Source organism: Lissotriton helveticus, chromosome 3_1 (genome assembly GCF_964261635.1).
Source record: "Lissotriton helveticus chromosome 3_1, aLisHel1.1, whole genome shotgun sequence".
NCBI lineage: Eukaryota > Metazoa > Chordata > Amphibia > Caudata > Salamandridae > Lissotriton > Lissotriton helveticus.
This window is the reverse complement of record NC_136061.1, coordinates 1,021,304,531-1,021,319,501: the sequence shown is the minus strand read 5'-3', so window position 1 is coordinate 1,021,319,501 and position 14,971 is coordinate 1,021,304,531. Positions and strand designations below refer to the sequence as shown.

General features: G+C 48.2%; 1 protein-coding gene across 3 annotated transcripts in view; it reads right to left on the bottom strand.

The window, feature by feature from the left end:
• Window positions 1–14,971, bottom strand: part of GPR155 (G protein-coupled receptor 155) — a 361,714-nt gene that overhangs the window by 214,813 nt on the left and 131,930 nt on the right. For all 3 annotated transcript variants that reach the window (XM_078681541.1, XM_078681540.1, XM_078681542.1), the window contains exon 3: window positions 9,227–9,626. In XM_078681541.1, the coding sequence (XP_078537667.1) occupies window positions 9,227–9,626 (400 nt within the window). The remainder of the gene's footprint in view (window positions 1–9,226; window positions 9,627–14,971) is intronic.

Genomic DNA, 14,971 nt, shown 5'->3' with positions numbered 1-14,971 from the left:
GAGGAGGTGATGGCGAACCCTGCCCCCCACTGGCATCAAATGGGCCTGTAAGCTCGGATTAGGAAGGCTTTGAGGCGGATGCTGTGGGGTTAGATGTGGACTGGCCTCGCCGCTGTCCCCTGGCACCGCCACGGCGGTTACCACGTCCACCGCTGCGCTGGATGTTAGTCTGCGGCCCATGGCTGGCAACGAAAGGAGCAAAAGGCACAAGTTTGCTGGCGCTGGCCCGATAGGCCCAAGGACTTGGCCGCAGCCCTGGAGTCCTTGAAACGCTCAAGCGTACTGTCTGCCTGACGGCCATCAAACGGCATGTCCATGAGTGAGTTATGGACCTCAGCCGAAAAGTTGGCGGACCTCAGCCAGGCGTGGCGGCAAACCGCCACCATCGTGGAAATCGCCCTGCCCAGCGAGTCAGTGGTATCCAGCCCATATCGAATAGAGTACCGTGCTGCATCTCGCCATTCTGCAAGGGCTTGAACGAGTTTTACCCGGGCCTCCTCCGGGCAACCCGGCAGCACGTCCGCGACCGTGTCCCACAGAGAGTGGGTATAATGGCCCAAAAGGCAATCGGTGTTGACCGACCGCAACCCGAAACTAAGTGAGGAGAACAGCTTCTTACCGAATTGCTCATACCTTTTGGATTCCCGATCAGGTGGAGCAGTCGAGAATGCGGTCTGGGAGTTAGAGGCCTGGATAACCAGGCTCTCGGGGTTGGGGTAGGTGGACAGGAAGCTAGGGTCGCCCGGGGCCGGGCGGTGGCGTCTGGCCACGTTCCGATCTACAGGGGGGCTTGTAGCGGGCTTGGACCAGGTGCCCAACAGAATGTCCGTAAGGGCTTCATTAAACGGCAGTAGAGGCTCCGAAGAGCTTGCCTGCGGTTTAAGGACCTCGGTGAGGAGGTTAGTCCTCACGGCCGCGACAGGGAGCTCAAGAGCCAAGGCCTTGGCTGCCCTTGTCAATACCACGCTGTAAGCAGCCCCCTCCTCCGTAGCCACGGTAGGAGGAGAGAAGAAGCCAGTGTCGGGCTAAGTGTCCAGACCACTGGCCTCCTCTAGCTCAACTGCCCAGCACTGGTCCTCAGACCCCTCCCAATCCTCCTCGCCTCCCATCTCCTGATAGTTAGGTGCAAAGGATGATAGAAGAATTGCTCTTCCCTCGGCGTCGAGCGACGCCGGTCCGACGCCGGATCCGGACCGAGGGAGGGACCGGGGACGTCGTCGTCCGGGGACGGCGTCGAGGGAGACACCCTGGGGGTTGGCGCCGGCAGAGGGGTCGTATGGTCAACTAGCGGCGACCCGGATCCGGACCCAGTGGGGCCCTGCGGCGTCGGGACCGAAGTCGTCGACGGCGCCGGGGCTGAAGCACCGGACAGCGCCGGGGTCAAAGCCCCCGGCCCGCTTGGGCTCCCAGACGGGGCCCGAAGGCGCCACAGCGGGACCCGGGGGAGAGAGCAACCTTATGGCCATGAGGAAGGCATCGATCTCCTCCGGCGTCGCGTTCAGCCCAGGGACCGGTGGGTATGGAGCTGGCCACGGCTCCGGCGGAGCCACGTGGGCGGTGTCGCCCGAGCCTGCGAGCGCCGGGGGGAGTCGGAAGAGCGATGTCATCTCTTTGACTTCTTATGCCTCTTACCTGAGGACTTGGGAGCCCGACGAAGGGTGTCGACTCGCCGAGCTGTGAGGACTGTGGCCCCGCGACCGGTCCTTCGACCTCCTCCTTGACCGGGACCGTGAACGGCGTGGGGCTGACTGCCGGAGCTCGAGACACTTATGGGACCGCTCCCGCCTAGCCTTCGACATCAAAGCCCGGCAGTCGGGGCACGACTTGTCGTTGTGGTCGGCCCCAAGGCAATAAAGGCACAGATGGTGGGGGTCGGTAACCGACATCAGGCGGTTACAATCGTCACAGGGTTTGAACCCGGGCATCCCTATCGGCACCGAGAGTCTACCGATTCGAAAAAGGATCCAAAAAGGATCGAAAAAGTTAGTCAAAAAGTGACTAAGAAGTACTGCTTTTTTCAAGATCTGCGCTTGCCGGCGTGGAAAAAAGAAGAAGAACTGACGTCAGCGCGCGAGGGCGGCGCCTAAGTACTCTGACGACGTCATCCCGGCGCCAACGACGCTTACGACGGACACGGAGCCGAAGACGACGCCTACCGACGCGCAGGGGTACTGCTGCGCAAAACTTTCCGGATCCAGTCTGACGCCTGTGGATATTCGAAGTTAGGGAATCTAACACGAACCTGTTTCTTTCAGATATATGGCACTCTGCTACAAAGTCAATCGGCTGGCATAACAAGTTGACTCTTGCCACACCTCTGTGGGACTCACAAAAACTTGGATATATGGGAAATACTAAAGGATTTGATAAGTGGGACCTAATAGGCATTTCCCATGTCAAGGACCTCTGGAACGCTGGGGATGTGAAACCCTTTGACGTTCTCCAAACTCAGTATGCCCTGGCGGACTCAGAATATTATCGATACCTACAAATCAGGCACTCACTGCACACAGCACTTCTCACTGACTCAACTCCACTGGACGCCTCCCCAATAGAGAACAGACTGCTGGACGGCCACCTACCTGACAGGGCCATTTCCCTTACATATCGGAAGCTCAGTAACCACATCGACAGCCCCCTATTGAAATTGCGAGACAAGTGGACTGAGGACAGAATGGAATTAGATGATGAAACCTGGCAGGAAGCGGTCTCCTCTCCTAAAACGGTCGCTATCCCAGCGCGACTCAGACTGGTGCAACTAAAGATCCTTCATAGAGTTTACATAACTGGTCCCCAGCTAGTGCACATGGGTGGACTTACGGACGGCTCTTGTATGAGGGGATGCACACAATTGGGCACATTCTTACATATACTGTGGCACTGTGAGCAAATTCAGGAATACTGGCGCAGCATCCACACGGTCATGAGTGAAGTGTTGGGGTGGAAATTAGACCGGAAGCGCCCAGGTGTCTCCTCAACATCTGGGAACCCACCGACCTCAACACTTATTCTACGAAATGGGTCACACTATGGCCTCCGGTCATAGCTTGGGAGCGAGATTTTGACTAGTGTATGCTAAGAGAGAAAACAGTCTACGTGGCCCGGGGTTGCCCCCGCAAATGGTTCAAGATTTGGGCACCCTGGAATGCATACCGGGGCGATATATGTACACCTTCCCGTGATGTCGATGAGGACAATCCCCCATCCCCGTGAATTCCAACGCATCATGCTGCTGTATGGTATGTAAACTGACTCCACTGTAACCCTCAACTAATTTTGTAAACTTGTACCTCATGTCGAGACTGTTTAATAAAAAAAATTAACAAAAAAAACAAACAAGCATTTTCAATGCAATAGGTCTCGAATTTCCAGTTTATGTTCTTGTTCTTAGTGCTTTAGATCATAAAACACAGGCTTGTATTAGAGTTGAGTGGGAGAGTGAGTAACTAATAGTCTTTACTGTTGAATGTTGATGGAAATAAAATAGAGAGTAGGTAGAAGATGACCACAGCTCTCCATTGGTTAATACCTCAATGATGTCACCACTTAATTTCAATCAATCTGACTCCTTCACGATATACACCCAGTGTCACGGGTACTTTTGTCATTGGCATAGGAACAGAAGCTGGATCCAAATAGCCTTTTCTCTGTGAGGGAGGGGGGGGGGGGGGGGGGGGGGGAAATCTCGGTTCCTTTCCTTTGCATATGGTGTTACTACAGTGACCATTGTTCAAGCTTATGCAAAAGCAACTAGATGGTTGAATTAATATTTTATTTTGTGGGCACTGTAATGTTTGTGCAGGCCTCTACAGAGTAGCCTGAGTTATCGTTTTATTTCGATCTATTTTACAGATTTTGATCCCAGACAGAATAGTTTAATATTCACACTTAGAATCAAGATCCAGCCATTTAGGTCTAGATTGCATATTAAAGTTCAATTTTGCGCCTTCAAAAACGTGATCTTGGACAAACCATTAAAATGTGACCTGACCTGACCTGGTCGGATCCGGTCGCTCCTCCCGCCGCGTGGCCCACCCTCAGTGTGCCTGGTCTCCTTGCTGCCGCTGCTGCCCGTGAGTTCTGCCTCACTGTTGCCCCGGATCTCGCCGTACCGGTATTTCTTTAAAGGTTGCCAGTATCTGTATTGTATTGTGCCAGTATCTGTACTGTATTGTATTGTGCCTGCTCTCGCCCTCTGTCTCGCCTCACTGTTGTGCCAGTATCTGCATTTGTTTGCCAGGACCTGTATTGTACCAGTATTTGTCCCCTCTCGTCCTCTGTTGTGCCCCTGATTGAGTTTGTGTGACCCCATCGCCGTTTCCTCTCCCGCTGCACTTCCCCGCTCCAAGCCGCTGCTCCCCCGCGGCCCCACTCCCGTCCCCTCCAGCATCACAGCACCGCTCCCCTCCCCACTCGCCTCCCTCGCTCCACACCCCCCACTCTCCACTTATGGCAGAGTCCACGCGTACGCGCAGCGTTCACGCGCAGCGGGCGCGCCCAAAGCGCGCTGAAGGCGCGCCAAAGGCAAGCCCTTCCATGCCTGGACCGCGCCCAGCGCCAGGACCCCTGGCCCCCGACGATGCCTGCCCACACGACGGACCTACAACGCCGCCACCCTCCACGCACTCAACGCCGGCCGAACCCCCGCCTGCTACCGAGCCACCCCGAAACGCACCCACGGACCCTTCACCTGCCAAGCCTGAAAATTCACCTGCCTCCGGACCTGCACCGCACCCACCAAGCCGAGCACCAACAACAGCCACCTCAAGTGCATCCTGCTTAACATCCGCTCCGTCCACAGACACGCCATCGAACTTTGGAACCTGCTCGACACAACTTCACCAGACGTCGCCTTCCTCACAGAAACCTGGATGAACGCCTCCTCTGCCCCGACATCGCCATCGCCATCCCTGACGGATACAAGATCACCGGAGGGACTGCGTCAACCAGACTGGAGGAGGCATCGCCATCGTACACTAGAACACCATCCGCATCACGACCGACTCGAACGACACCTTCTCCACCGCCGAGCACCTCCACTTCCAGATACACACCGACCCAAAGACGACCCTCAGAGGCACCCTCGTCTACAGACCCCCGGGACCACGCACACAATTCAGCGAAGACATCACGGACTTCATCAGCCCGCACGCCCTCCCCTCCGCTGACTACATCCTCCTAGGGGACCTCAACTTCCACCTGGAGAACAACAAGGACCGCAACACCGCCGCCCTGCTGGACAACCTCGGACTCAAGCAACTGGTCAACACCCCCACCCACTACGCCGGCCACACGCTTGATCCAGTCTTCTCATCCAGCAAGCACATCACCTTCAGCCACTCCACCGGACTTCACTGGACCGACCACAGCTGCGTCCACTTCAGCTTCAGAAGAACCACGACCCACCACCACCACCCGCAACAGGTTTCTCACAGGAGCTGGAGCAAGATCACCGCCGAGCAGCTCACCACCTCCCTCAGCCAGAACCCACCCGCCAGCACAACGGACCCCAACGAAGCAGCCCGCAACTTCACACAGTGGATCACCAACTGCGCAGACGACCTCGCGCCACTGAAGGACCCTCCCAGCAGACCCAGAAGCAAGAAAGCCACCTGGTTCACCAACGAACTCAAGGACTCCAAGAAGAACTGCCGCACCCTCGAGAAAGCCTGGCTCCTCGACCAGACCACAGACAACATGACCGCCCTCAAACAAGCCACCCACAAGCACCACCGGCTTATCCGCACCACCAAGAAGAAATCACTGAAGGAACGACTGGACAACAACGCCCACGACAGCAAGGAACTCTTCAGCATCGTCAAGGAGTTCTCCAACCCCAGCACCGGCAACAACGACATCACTCCTTCACAAGACCTCTGCGACTCTCTCGCCTCGTTCTTCCACCGCAAGATCGCCGACATCCACAACAGCTTCGGCGCACCATCCATGCACCCAACCGTCGAACCAACGCCACCCTCCGCACCTGGACCACGGTGACCACCGAAGACACAGCCAGCACGATGAACACCATCCACTCCATATCTCCAACCGACCCCTGCCCCCACCACGTCTTCAACAAGGTCGACTCCATCATCGCACCCCAACTCCGGGACATCATCAACATCTCCTTCAACACCGCCACCTTCCCGGAGAGCTGGAAGCATGCCAAGCTCAGCGCCCTACAGAAGAACTTCCGCCCCATCTCGCTCCTCCCTTTTCCTGCCAAAGTCATCGAGAAGTCCGTCAACAGACAGCTTGCAGCCTTCCTCGAGACGAATGGATCCCTCGACCCCTCGCAGTCCGGTTTCCGAGCCAACCACAGCACCGAGACCGCCCTCATCGCAGCCACGGACGACATCAGAACCCTGCTCGACAACGGGGAAACAGCGGCCCTCATCCTACTGGACCTCTCTGGAGCGTTTGACACGGTCTGCCACCGCACCCTAGTTCAACGCCTCAGCAACACAGGTATCCAAGAGAAGGCACTGGAGTGGATCATCTCGTTCCTCGCCGGAAGAACACAGAGAGTCCGCCTCCCCCCGTTTCGATCGGAGGCCACCGAAGTCATCTGCGGCGTACCGCAAGGATCATCACTCAGCCCCACCATCTTCAACATCTACATGAGACATCTTGCAGCCATCGCACACCAACACAACCTCAACATCATCTCCTACGCCGACGACACCCAACTGATCCTCTCCCTCACCAGAGACCCCGCCACCGCCAGAACTAACCTACACGAAGGGATGAAAGACGTCGCCGAGTGGATGAAGAACAGCCGCCTGAAACTGAACTCAGACAGGAAGTCCTCATCCTGGGACCATCGCCCTCCGTCTGGGACGACTCCTGGTGGCCCCCCGCCCTGGCCACCACTCCCAAGCCAACAGACCACGCACGCAACCTGGGCTTCATCCTGGACTCCTCCCTCTCGATGACCAGACAAGTCAACGCCGTCTCCTCATCATGCTTCAACACCCTAAGCATGCTCCGCAAGATCTTCCGATGGATCCCGACCGAAACCAGGAAGACGGTCACCCAGGCACTCGTCACAAGCCGACTGGACTACGGAAACACCCTCTACGCCGGAACCACAGCCAAGCTACAGAAAAGGCTCCAACGCATCCAGAACGCCTCCGCCCGACTCATCCTGGACATCCCCCGATGCAGCCACATCTCCGGCCACCTGAGGGACCTGCACTGGCTCCCCGTCAGCAAGAGGATCACATTTAGACTCCTCACCCACGCACACAAGTCTCTCCACGACCTGGGCCCCAAGTACCTCAACGACCGCCTGACCTTCTACACGCCCACCCGCCAGCTACGTTCTACAAGCCTCGCCCTCGCCGCCGTACCACGCATCCGAAGAGCCACCGCCAGAGTGTCTTTTCCCCCACCTCAATTAACTTTCCTCACAGTATCAACAGGTTGTCATCTTCATTTTGTCTAAGAAGCATTCACAGGGGGTTGTCTACTGCTAATACAGAGACATCAACCATTCATGTATCTGCTTTTATCACTTTAACTATTTGAGATTTTCACCAAGGAATCAAACCCACTGAAAAAGTTTAAACCAAATAACCCAAACCCTGACCAGAATGTGTTTATTTTAATAATAATTTTTTACCTAAATGGGTCATTGCACTGTTACCTGCTCCTATGGTTGTCAATTAGGTTTAGCAAGGGGTTGCAGCAGCTACCCTTGGCTTTCCTGTTGGACCTCCTGAAACAGCACCTTCTGTATCAGGAACCAACAGGAAACAGGGCTCAACTCATCTCACTATACAGTACTTACAGGTCATGGGCAATGGAAGGCACCTCACGCAGTGGTTTGCCGCCTCTCTTCGCAAACACACATTATTCAACTTGCGACCTCTTCGCGACCATTAGGAACAAGATTGTGGGAGCCCAATTTCAGACGCGGAATGGGGCAAGGTGCTCGAGAGCCCAGTACGCATCCCCAGGAACATGCGCTTCAGCCAAATTCAGTACTATCTAATGCCGAGGGCATGACTTACAGCAGCCAACGTTAATCGCTATTTTAAACCGCGCAGACGCTGCTTGACCGAGATGCGCTCTGGCGGGTGCTGATCTATTGCACATGTTATCGGGCTGCATCTGCCTTCACACTTACTGGAGGGAGGTAGCGGCTGCATTGGCATCTTGCACAGAACACACAATCCCTTTTGACTGGCAGGCCTACATACTGCACCTATTTCACCGGACCCATGGAAATAAGGTGTCCGTGAGGTTCCTAGTGCTGGGTATTGTGGTAGCCAAAAGGCTAATCACCAAAAGATGGAAGTCACAGGACCCTCTCAACTTTCATGCTTGGAGACAATGCTGGCATGGGCCAAAGCGAAAAGCATCACAATTCGCCGTGAGGACATCACGGGAATTCGCAAGATCACAATAGCGGCTGGGTGGGACGCAATACTGAAAGAGCTACTACACACAGATGAAGGCCTTGCACAGAGCTAATGCCATGGGTTGACGAAAGGAATGTACCGGACACGGTCGGCGCAGAGATGTAAATGGGCTAAACACAGATGCCGCCTGAGATACTCCACATTAGGAGCAAAGACGGGTAGTGGGCGGTTAGAAATAGTGGAGCAGGCATGACTCTACAGAGGTTAATGCAGCCGAGGAGGCTACCGGAGTATCTACCCTAGTTGTGTTTACCCAGTTATGTTTTAAGTTGTCCCAATATAGTTATTACCTGCCTCCACATGACACAAATTACAGTACAGGTTGTAGTCACAGCACTGACACAAATCTAGACACTCCAGGACTGAGGAGGTGGACAGATACAAACGCATCAGCCAAGGCATCCACCCAGATGACACTCTTCACGGAACTGTAGAATTTAATCTGATAATTGTAAGTGTACGAACGTTATAGTACCGGCTATGTAATACAAATGTGACTTCTCATGCAGTGACCTGTATATCCAGTGAACAAATGTCATAAACGTTAAAAAACGTAATAAAAATATGTAAAAAATAAAAACAAACAGGGAGCAGGGCTCAAAAAAGTTCTCTATACTTGTTGAGGTTTATACTTCATGTCCTTCTCCTAGCAATTCAGCATTAAAAACACAGCATTTAATGACTTATGTAACAACATCTAAGATTGCTCTGCACAAATTCTAACATATGTTTTACAATTCATAATCAATGCAGGGTTGTTCAAGAAAGCAAATAATACAAGATAAAACAATATAACTTACAATTTTGCTGTGATGAGAAGGAGCAGTGAAACAAAAGCAGACTTGTCAAGTTTCTTTATCTGGCCCACCATGGAAAGTCCAAGAAAAAAGAGTGCAGAGCCAGCGAAGGAACTGCTCAGTCCATCAATAAAATTTTCCATGAAGGCAGGGATTTTCTGGCCAAGAAGAAAATTGAAGCAGATTCCAATGAAGACCATTAGTATGATGGGGTTTTTCAACACATGGAGAAGGGCATATCCCACAATTTTGAATCTGTTCTGTGTCACATTTGGATTGTCCCTCCATTTCTGGATTTCGCAGAAGATAAATCCAATAGGATTCAGCATAATAAGGGATACAGGAGCCACCAAATAAATATACTGAATATATTCTGGGTAGGAGGACTGGTATAAAGCTTCCACTATAAAATACAGAAATAAAATTGGTTATTTTTTTAATTCATATTTTGTTTTGAATTATATAATTACATAAGCACATCCATCACACTTAGCAAAACTTCAGTCAACAGGCAACTCCAATTAATGAACTGTGAAGGGCATGGTGATTATGCAACATCCTATTCATGAATTTGTAGTCTCACCTATTGCACAAAAATCATCAGGAATATTTTTCCTGTTTGCCCACATATTATATTGGTATATTTGAACAAACAAATTGGCCACCAATTAAAAATTCTCATACATATACATGGTAAGGAAATTAGGTCTAAGTGTTAAACCCTCATAAAACCATCACATCATGTAAGTAAAATCCACGTACACAATTTATCAATATCACATAGGGTAAAAGTCACGTCAGGAAACGTTGTGAAAACAGAATTGTCCCATGAAATATTTTTTTCCTTCACCACAATCTCAAAAAGACCTTTAATTTTTATTTTATTTTTACAATAAAAATAAACACCATAAAGAGAGACTAAACAATCACAAATGTGCACTAAATTAAAGACCACACCCGATAACATTAGATCCTACGTCACAACTGAAAGAATAATATTGAAGTAATCACTGAAAAACCAAGGTGAGTTTCCTGTGTCACACACACCATGCTGAAACTAACTACTTTGACAAAGTACACAAAGTGAGTGAGGAATCACATTTACAAATGTAAAGGGCCACCTGCTAATCAATCTCTAAACGTTTCTAACATGGGGAGCTATCATTTTTTCTCTGCATTTAACTCAAAGGGCAGAATAACAAACAATTAATTACAGTTTATTTTGTCCCTCTTACAAAAGTACCAATTTGTACAATTGTACCAGGTATGAATGAAATATTATAATTAGAAAGAAAGCAATGTGCAGAAACGTGTTACGCCAAAAAGGGAGTTATGAGAACAATAAAAGGGCATCAACGGTGTGGGACTTATAGGCATTGGCTATGGGTTCTATACAGAATTAAGCTACAAGATAAGTAGGGTGGGAAAGCTAGGGTGAAGAAAATAAACAATATAATCACATCTGTAACTGTATATCCATATAATTCCTAATATTTTTCTAATGAATTTGTAATTTGATACTGCATGAGGGTAAAACTATGGATAGTAATAGCACACCATAGTCTTTACCGACACGCCTAATATCCTCATCTTTCATTGGATAGTTCTGAAGGTAAATCCTAGCATGTGGTGATCAATTTATGAGATATTCTATGCATCAGTAAATTCATAGTTCACCACCTAATGGTAATAGATCTTGTGGAAGGTGAACAATTATAAAGATTAAGATTTGTCAATTTAGTGGTTCTAAATACAAAAGGGGGTGGTGATGGACAGAGCATCTGAATCAATCAAACACTCACACCCAGTCAAAAGATCTGGATTCAATCCATCACCGTTCTTCAGCCCACTCTGCCTCCCCAGTTCAGACATGGCTATATGCAAATCAGTCTGACCCTGTGCCTCCTGGGAACAGTCCAGCCCGAACTGCCAAGCCATGTCTTCCCTGGACCGGAAACAAGCTGCCGAGGACCGGTTTCTGGCATTCCAGCCTTCTTCAGCACGGCTTGCTTGAATCCAGTGGCAAAGTGAGCAAGGGACTCACATCTGAGCATACCCTGCCACACTTATGGCGGCCAAAAGCGTTACAAAAGGGGGTGGTGATGGACGGAGTATCTGAATCAATCAAACACTCACACCCAGTCAAAAGATCTGGGTTTAATCCATCACCGTTCTTTATCCCACTCTGCCACCCCAGTTCAGACATGGCTATATGCAAATCAGTCTGACCCTGTGCCTCCAGAAACCAGTCCTGGGAAGCTTGATTCCGGTCCAGGGAAGACATGGCCTGGCAGTTCGGGCTGGACAGTTCCCATGAGGCACAGGGGCAGACTGATTTGCATATGGCCATGTCTGAACTGGGGTGGCGGAGTGAGCTAAAGAACGGTGATGGATTAAACCCAGATCAGTTGACTGGGGGTGAGTGTTTGTATTGTCAACGCTCCGTCCATCATCACCTTTGGTTTTTCTTTGTTCTTTAAGAATAGCCAGAGCCTGAGTGAGTTATTCAAAATAAACTAAAATGTTTACATAAGAAAGATTTGGCAGTCTTTACAGACAGTCTTACATCAGAGTCCTGGGGAATGTCAGAAAACTGTATGTATTTCTGGCACTGCAAGTCTCTGTGTTCTTTGTTTTAACAAGCAGATGTATGCTTGAAATGAGAGTAGGTAGGATAAATAATGTGCCATGGGAGGTATTATTTATAAATACTGACATTTCTTCCATTACGGTAAGGGCGTAATTCTGGGATGGGTATCTATGTTTGCTGGGTCCTGTAGTAATAGTGGACATCAAATAATTATTTGACCTGAATTTAGAAGCAACTGAATTTGATCCAGACTTAAGGCAAATAGTTGAGCGAGGTCTGACCGTTTATCCTTCCCAACCATCCTAATACTGAATTACCCGCCCACCCTTTCAGCTACACTGAAGACGTTAGTGGTTGAATGCTTCCTACTGCGTGAGTTCACACAAGTAGGCCATCTTTTTAAGCAGGTATTATTTATAACCCGAGAACACCTCAAACAGGGCAGCTAAAAAAACAAATAGAATTGTTAAAAAAACAAAAATCACTATTTTGACGTTCATCTTACAAATTCCCATATTTGAAGCCCTAAATTGTGTCTGTGAATATGATCTTGGTATTCAGATACTGAATAAAATATGTTATTGCTGTTGAGCTCAATTCAAATCTGTTCCGCCGAACCCTAGACACAGCCTACTGCACTTTACATGAACTGCAGCTGAGACAATTTACAGATAGGACTGCAAAGAGATCTGATTACAAAAGGAAATATCAGTCCTTATATACAGTTTCAGAACCTTCAGCAATGTTAATCATTAACTCAGCACCATGGTGTGAGCATTTCACAAATATGTCCACGTGTACATTGCTTTATATGTGACGCACATGATCATCCTAATATTTAGCCAATTCCTTACGCTACGGCCTCCTGACCTAGAGCTCAAGACTGTTATCTTGTTTTTGTCAAACAAGTACTGTGTGATATAGTCAGCAGATGCTAGTGCTCTCTGCTTTCTACGCACAATTTCCACACATGATATTTGCCATGAACAAACACTTTACCCGAGCAGGAGCAGAGCATATTGACATGTTCCAGTTCAGAGAGCTATTTCTAGGAATTAACTTGTTGAACTGGCTTCTATATATAAGTGAAGGTTTCAAAGCCATTTCTCAGAATTTGAGCAAGGTCCAGCAAATGACACGTACACAGTACTTTTGCAATCCATTTGGTTCTTGCCGAATTTCAGACAGTTTAGTTTAACCATTTGTGTACCATGAAGCTGTACCTGATAAGTGAGCACATATTATTTGTAAGCAGGAGAAAAACAGAAATTAATATAAAACTATGGTTTACTTTAATATGTTCATCCACCAAGAAGCCAAAAGAGCTAATATATTTTTCATCTTTCACAGACGACCCTTTGAATCTTACTTTAAAATAATTTCATAATGAGGCATGTCAATATTCAATAATTATATTGTCTATTCCTACCATTGTCAGAAATGTTGATTTGCTTCAATTCAGTAGCTACCGTTTCCATCAATATTGGATCTTTTGCTTTTGATACCATCACTAGGCATTTTGTCAGTTGTCCCAATAGTTGACAGCATATCGGCAGGCAATTAATTAATAGACAACAGCCTATTATTAATAGGAATATTGCTATGAACACCATCTCTATTTTCCAACCCCAGGGTGAACTTCCTATATCCCATGTGCCGGAATCCCTATGTGTTTCTATACCTATATTATGCAGTCTTTGTATTGATTCCCTAACAAAAACAGAGAAGTCAGGGATATAGGTACAACATGATGCCCCTACTATTGTACAGACTCCTCCCTTCTCTGCCAGCATCATGTCAAGAACCATTCTATTTTGTAGGGAAACTAATCTCATGGCCTGAAGTTCTACTGTAATTTTTCCAATATACTTGTAGTTTCATTTATTGTTGCTTCTAGTAGTCTAGATAATCTACGTATATTCCTGGAGTTAATAGGTGGACCAATCTATGGTATCACCCCTTTAAGTATGTCACCTGCTATTTCCGATGTTGTATCTCTTTGATCCACACTTCTTCTGCCTTTACATGTTGCATGTTGTTGTGTGTCCATTCGTACATCTTTTATGTCTTTTATTGCTATAGCAGGTAGTACAAAACCCAGGTGACAACAACCACTCCAATTTGTTGGAAGCCATGTATAAGCATTTTCTCCACAAATAAAATAAATTGAGTCACCTATATAAAGTGGAATGCTATCATTTTCTGTTGCCATGTCGAAGAAATTAGAGGCTCACTCCCCAAATTTGAATCATTGCTCAGGGATGCAATCCAATGCAATGACTCTGCAGATGCATATCAGAAACCTCTGCCCATTAGATCCAGGCCAAAGAATACCTACAGCCCACTTGGTTGTTATCTTGAGCAAACTACTAATATGGGACCCAATGGGAACTATGCACCTTGTAACACCAACTAATCCCATACTAGAGATGGGGCATTTGACACGTTTGGAAAGTCTCTCAATTGTTCCTGACAGGCAAATGAGTCATGTTATGACTACATGCTTACAACTGTGTAAAACGTGTTGGAAAATTCAGATGTTTGACCCGTTTTATTTTTCTGGAAATTAAAATGAAAGCCTTTGTTGTTGTAACAATGTCATGTACTGGTGCCTGGCTTTCTATTTACTTTAAAAAGAATAAATAAAGTGTCAACTAAATACATAAAGAATCAATTGGATAAAAACTTCTAGCTATTGCGTCAAGAATTTTCAATTTTATTAAGGACATGGCGGCGAGGATTATGCTTTCGTTTCTTTATCTACTGAAACACAGCAGTCAATGAAACAGTACACAGAAAAATACTACATTTCCCATGAGCATAATCCAAATCCTCCAGTCCTGCCATAGAATTACAGATACTGCATTAACTAGAGATATGCTTTTACTTGGAGACTGTAATTCTAAAATACAGAAGGCTGGATGACGAGTTTGCTGGTCCGTGAACCCCCATACCTGTTGCTGCGGTCCAACTGCTATATTACGAGGTTGTTGGATTGCAAATATTCAAGAGGATCTTTTTTGAATAGGCACTTTTCAGGTTTTGCAAGGAACCTGTTTGCTCTTATTCACTAAGACTTCCTTCACATGTAGTCAATGGTTTCATGGATCCTTGAAACAATAAAAAAATCATTCATAGGGAGCACCATTGTGTGACGA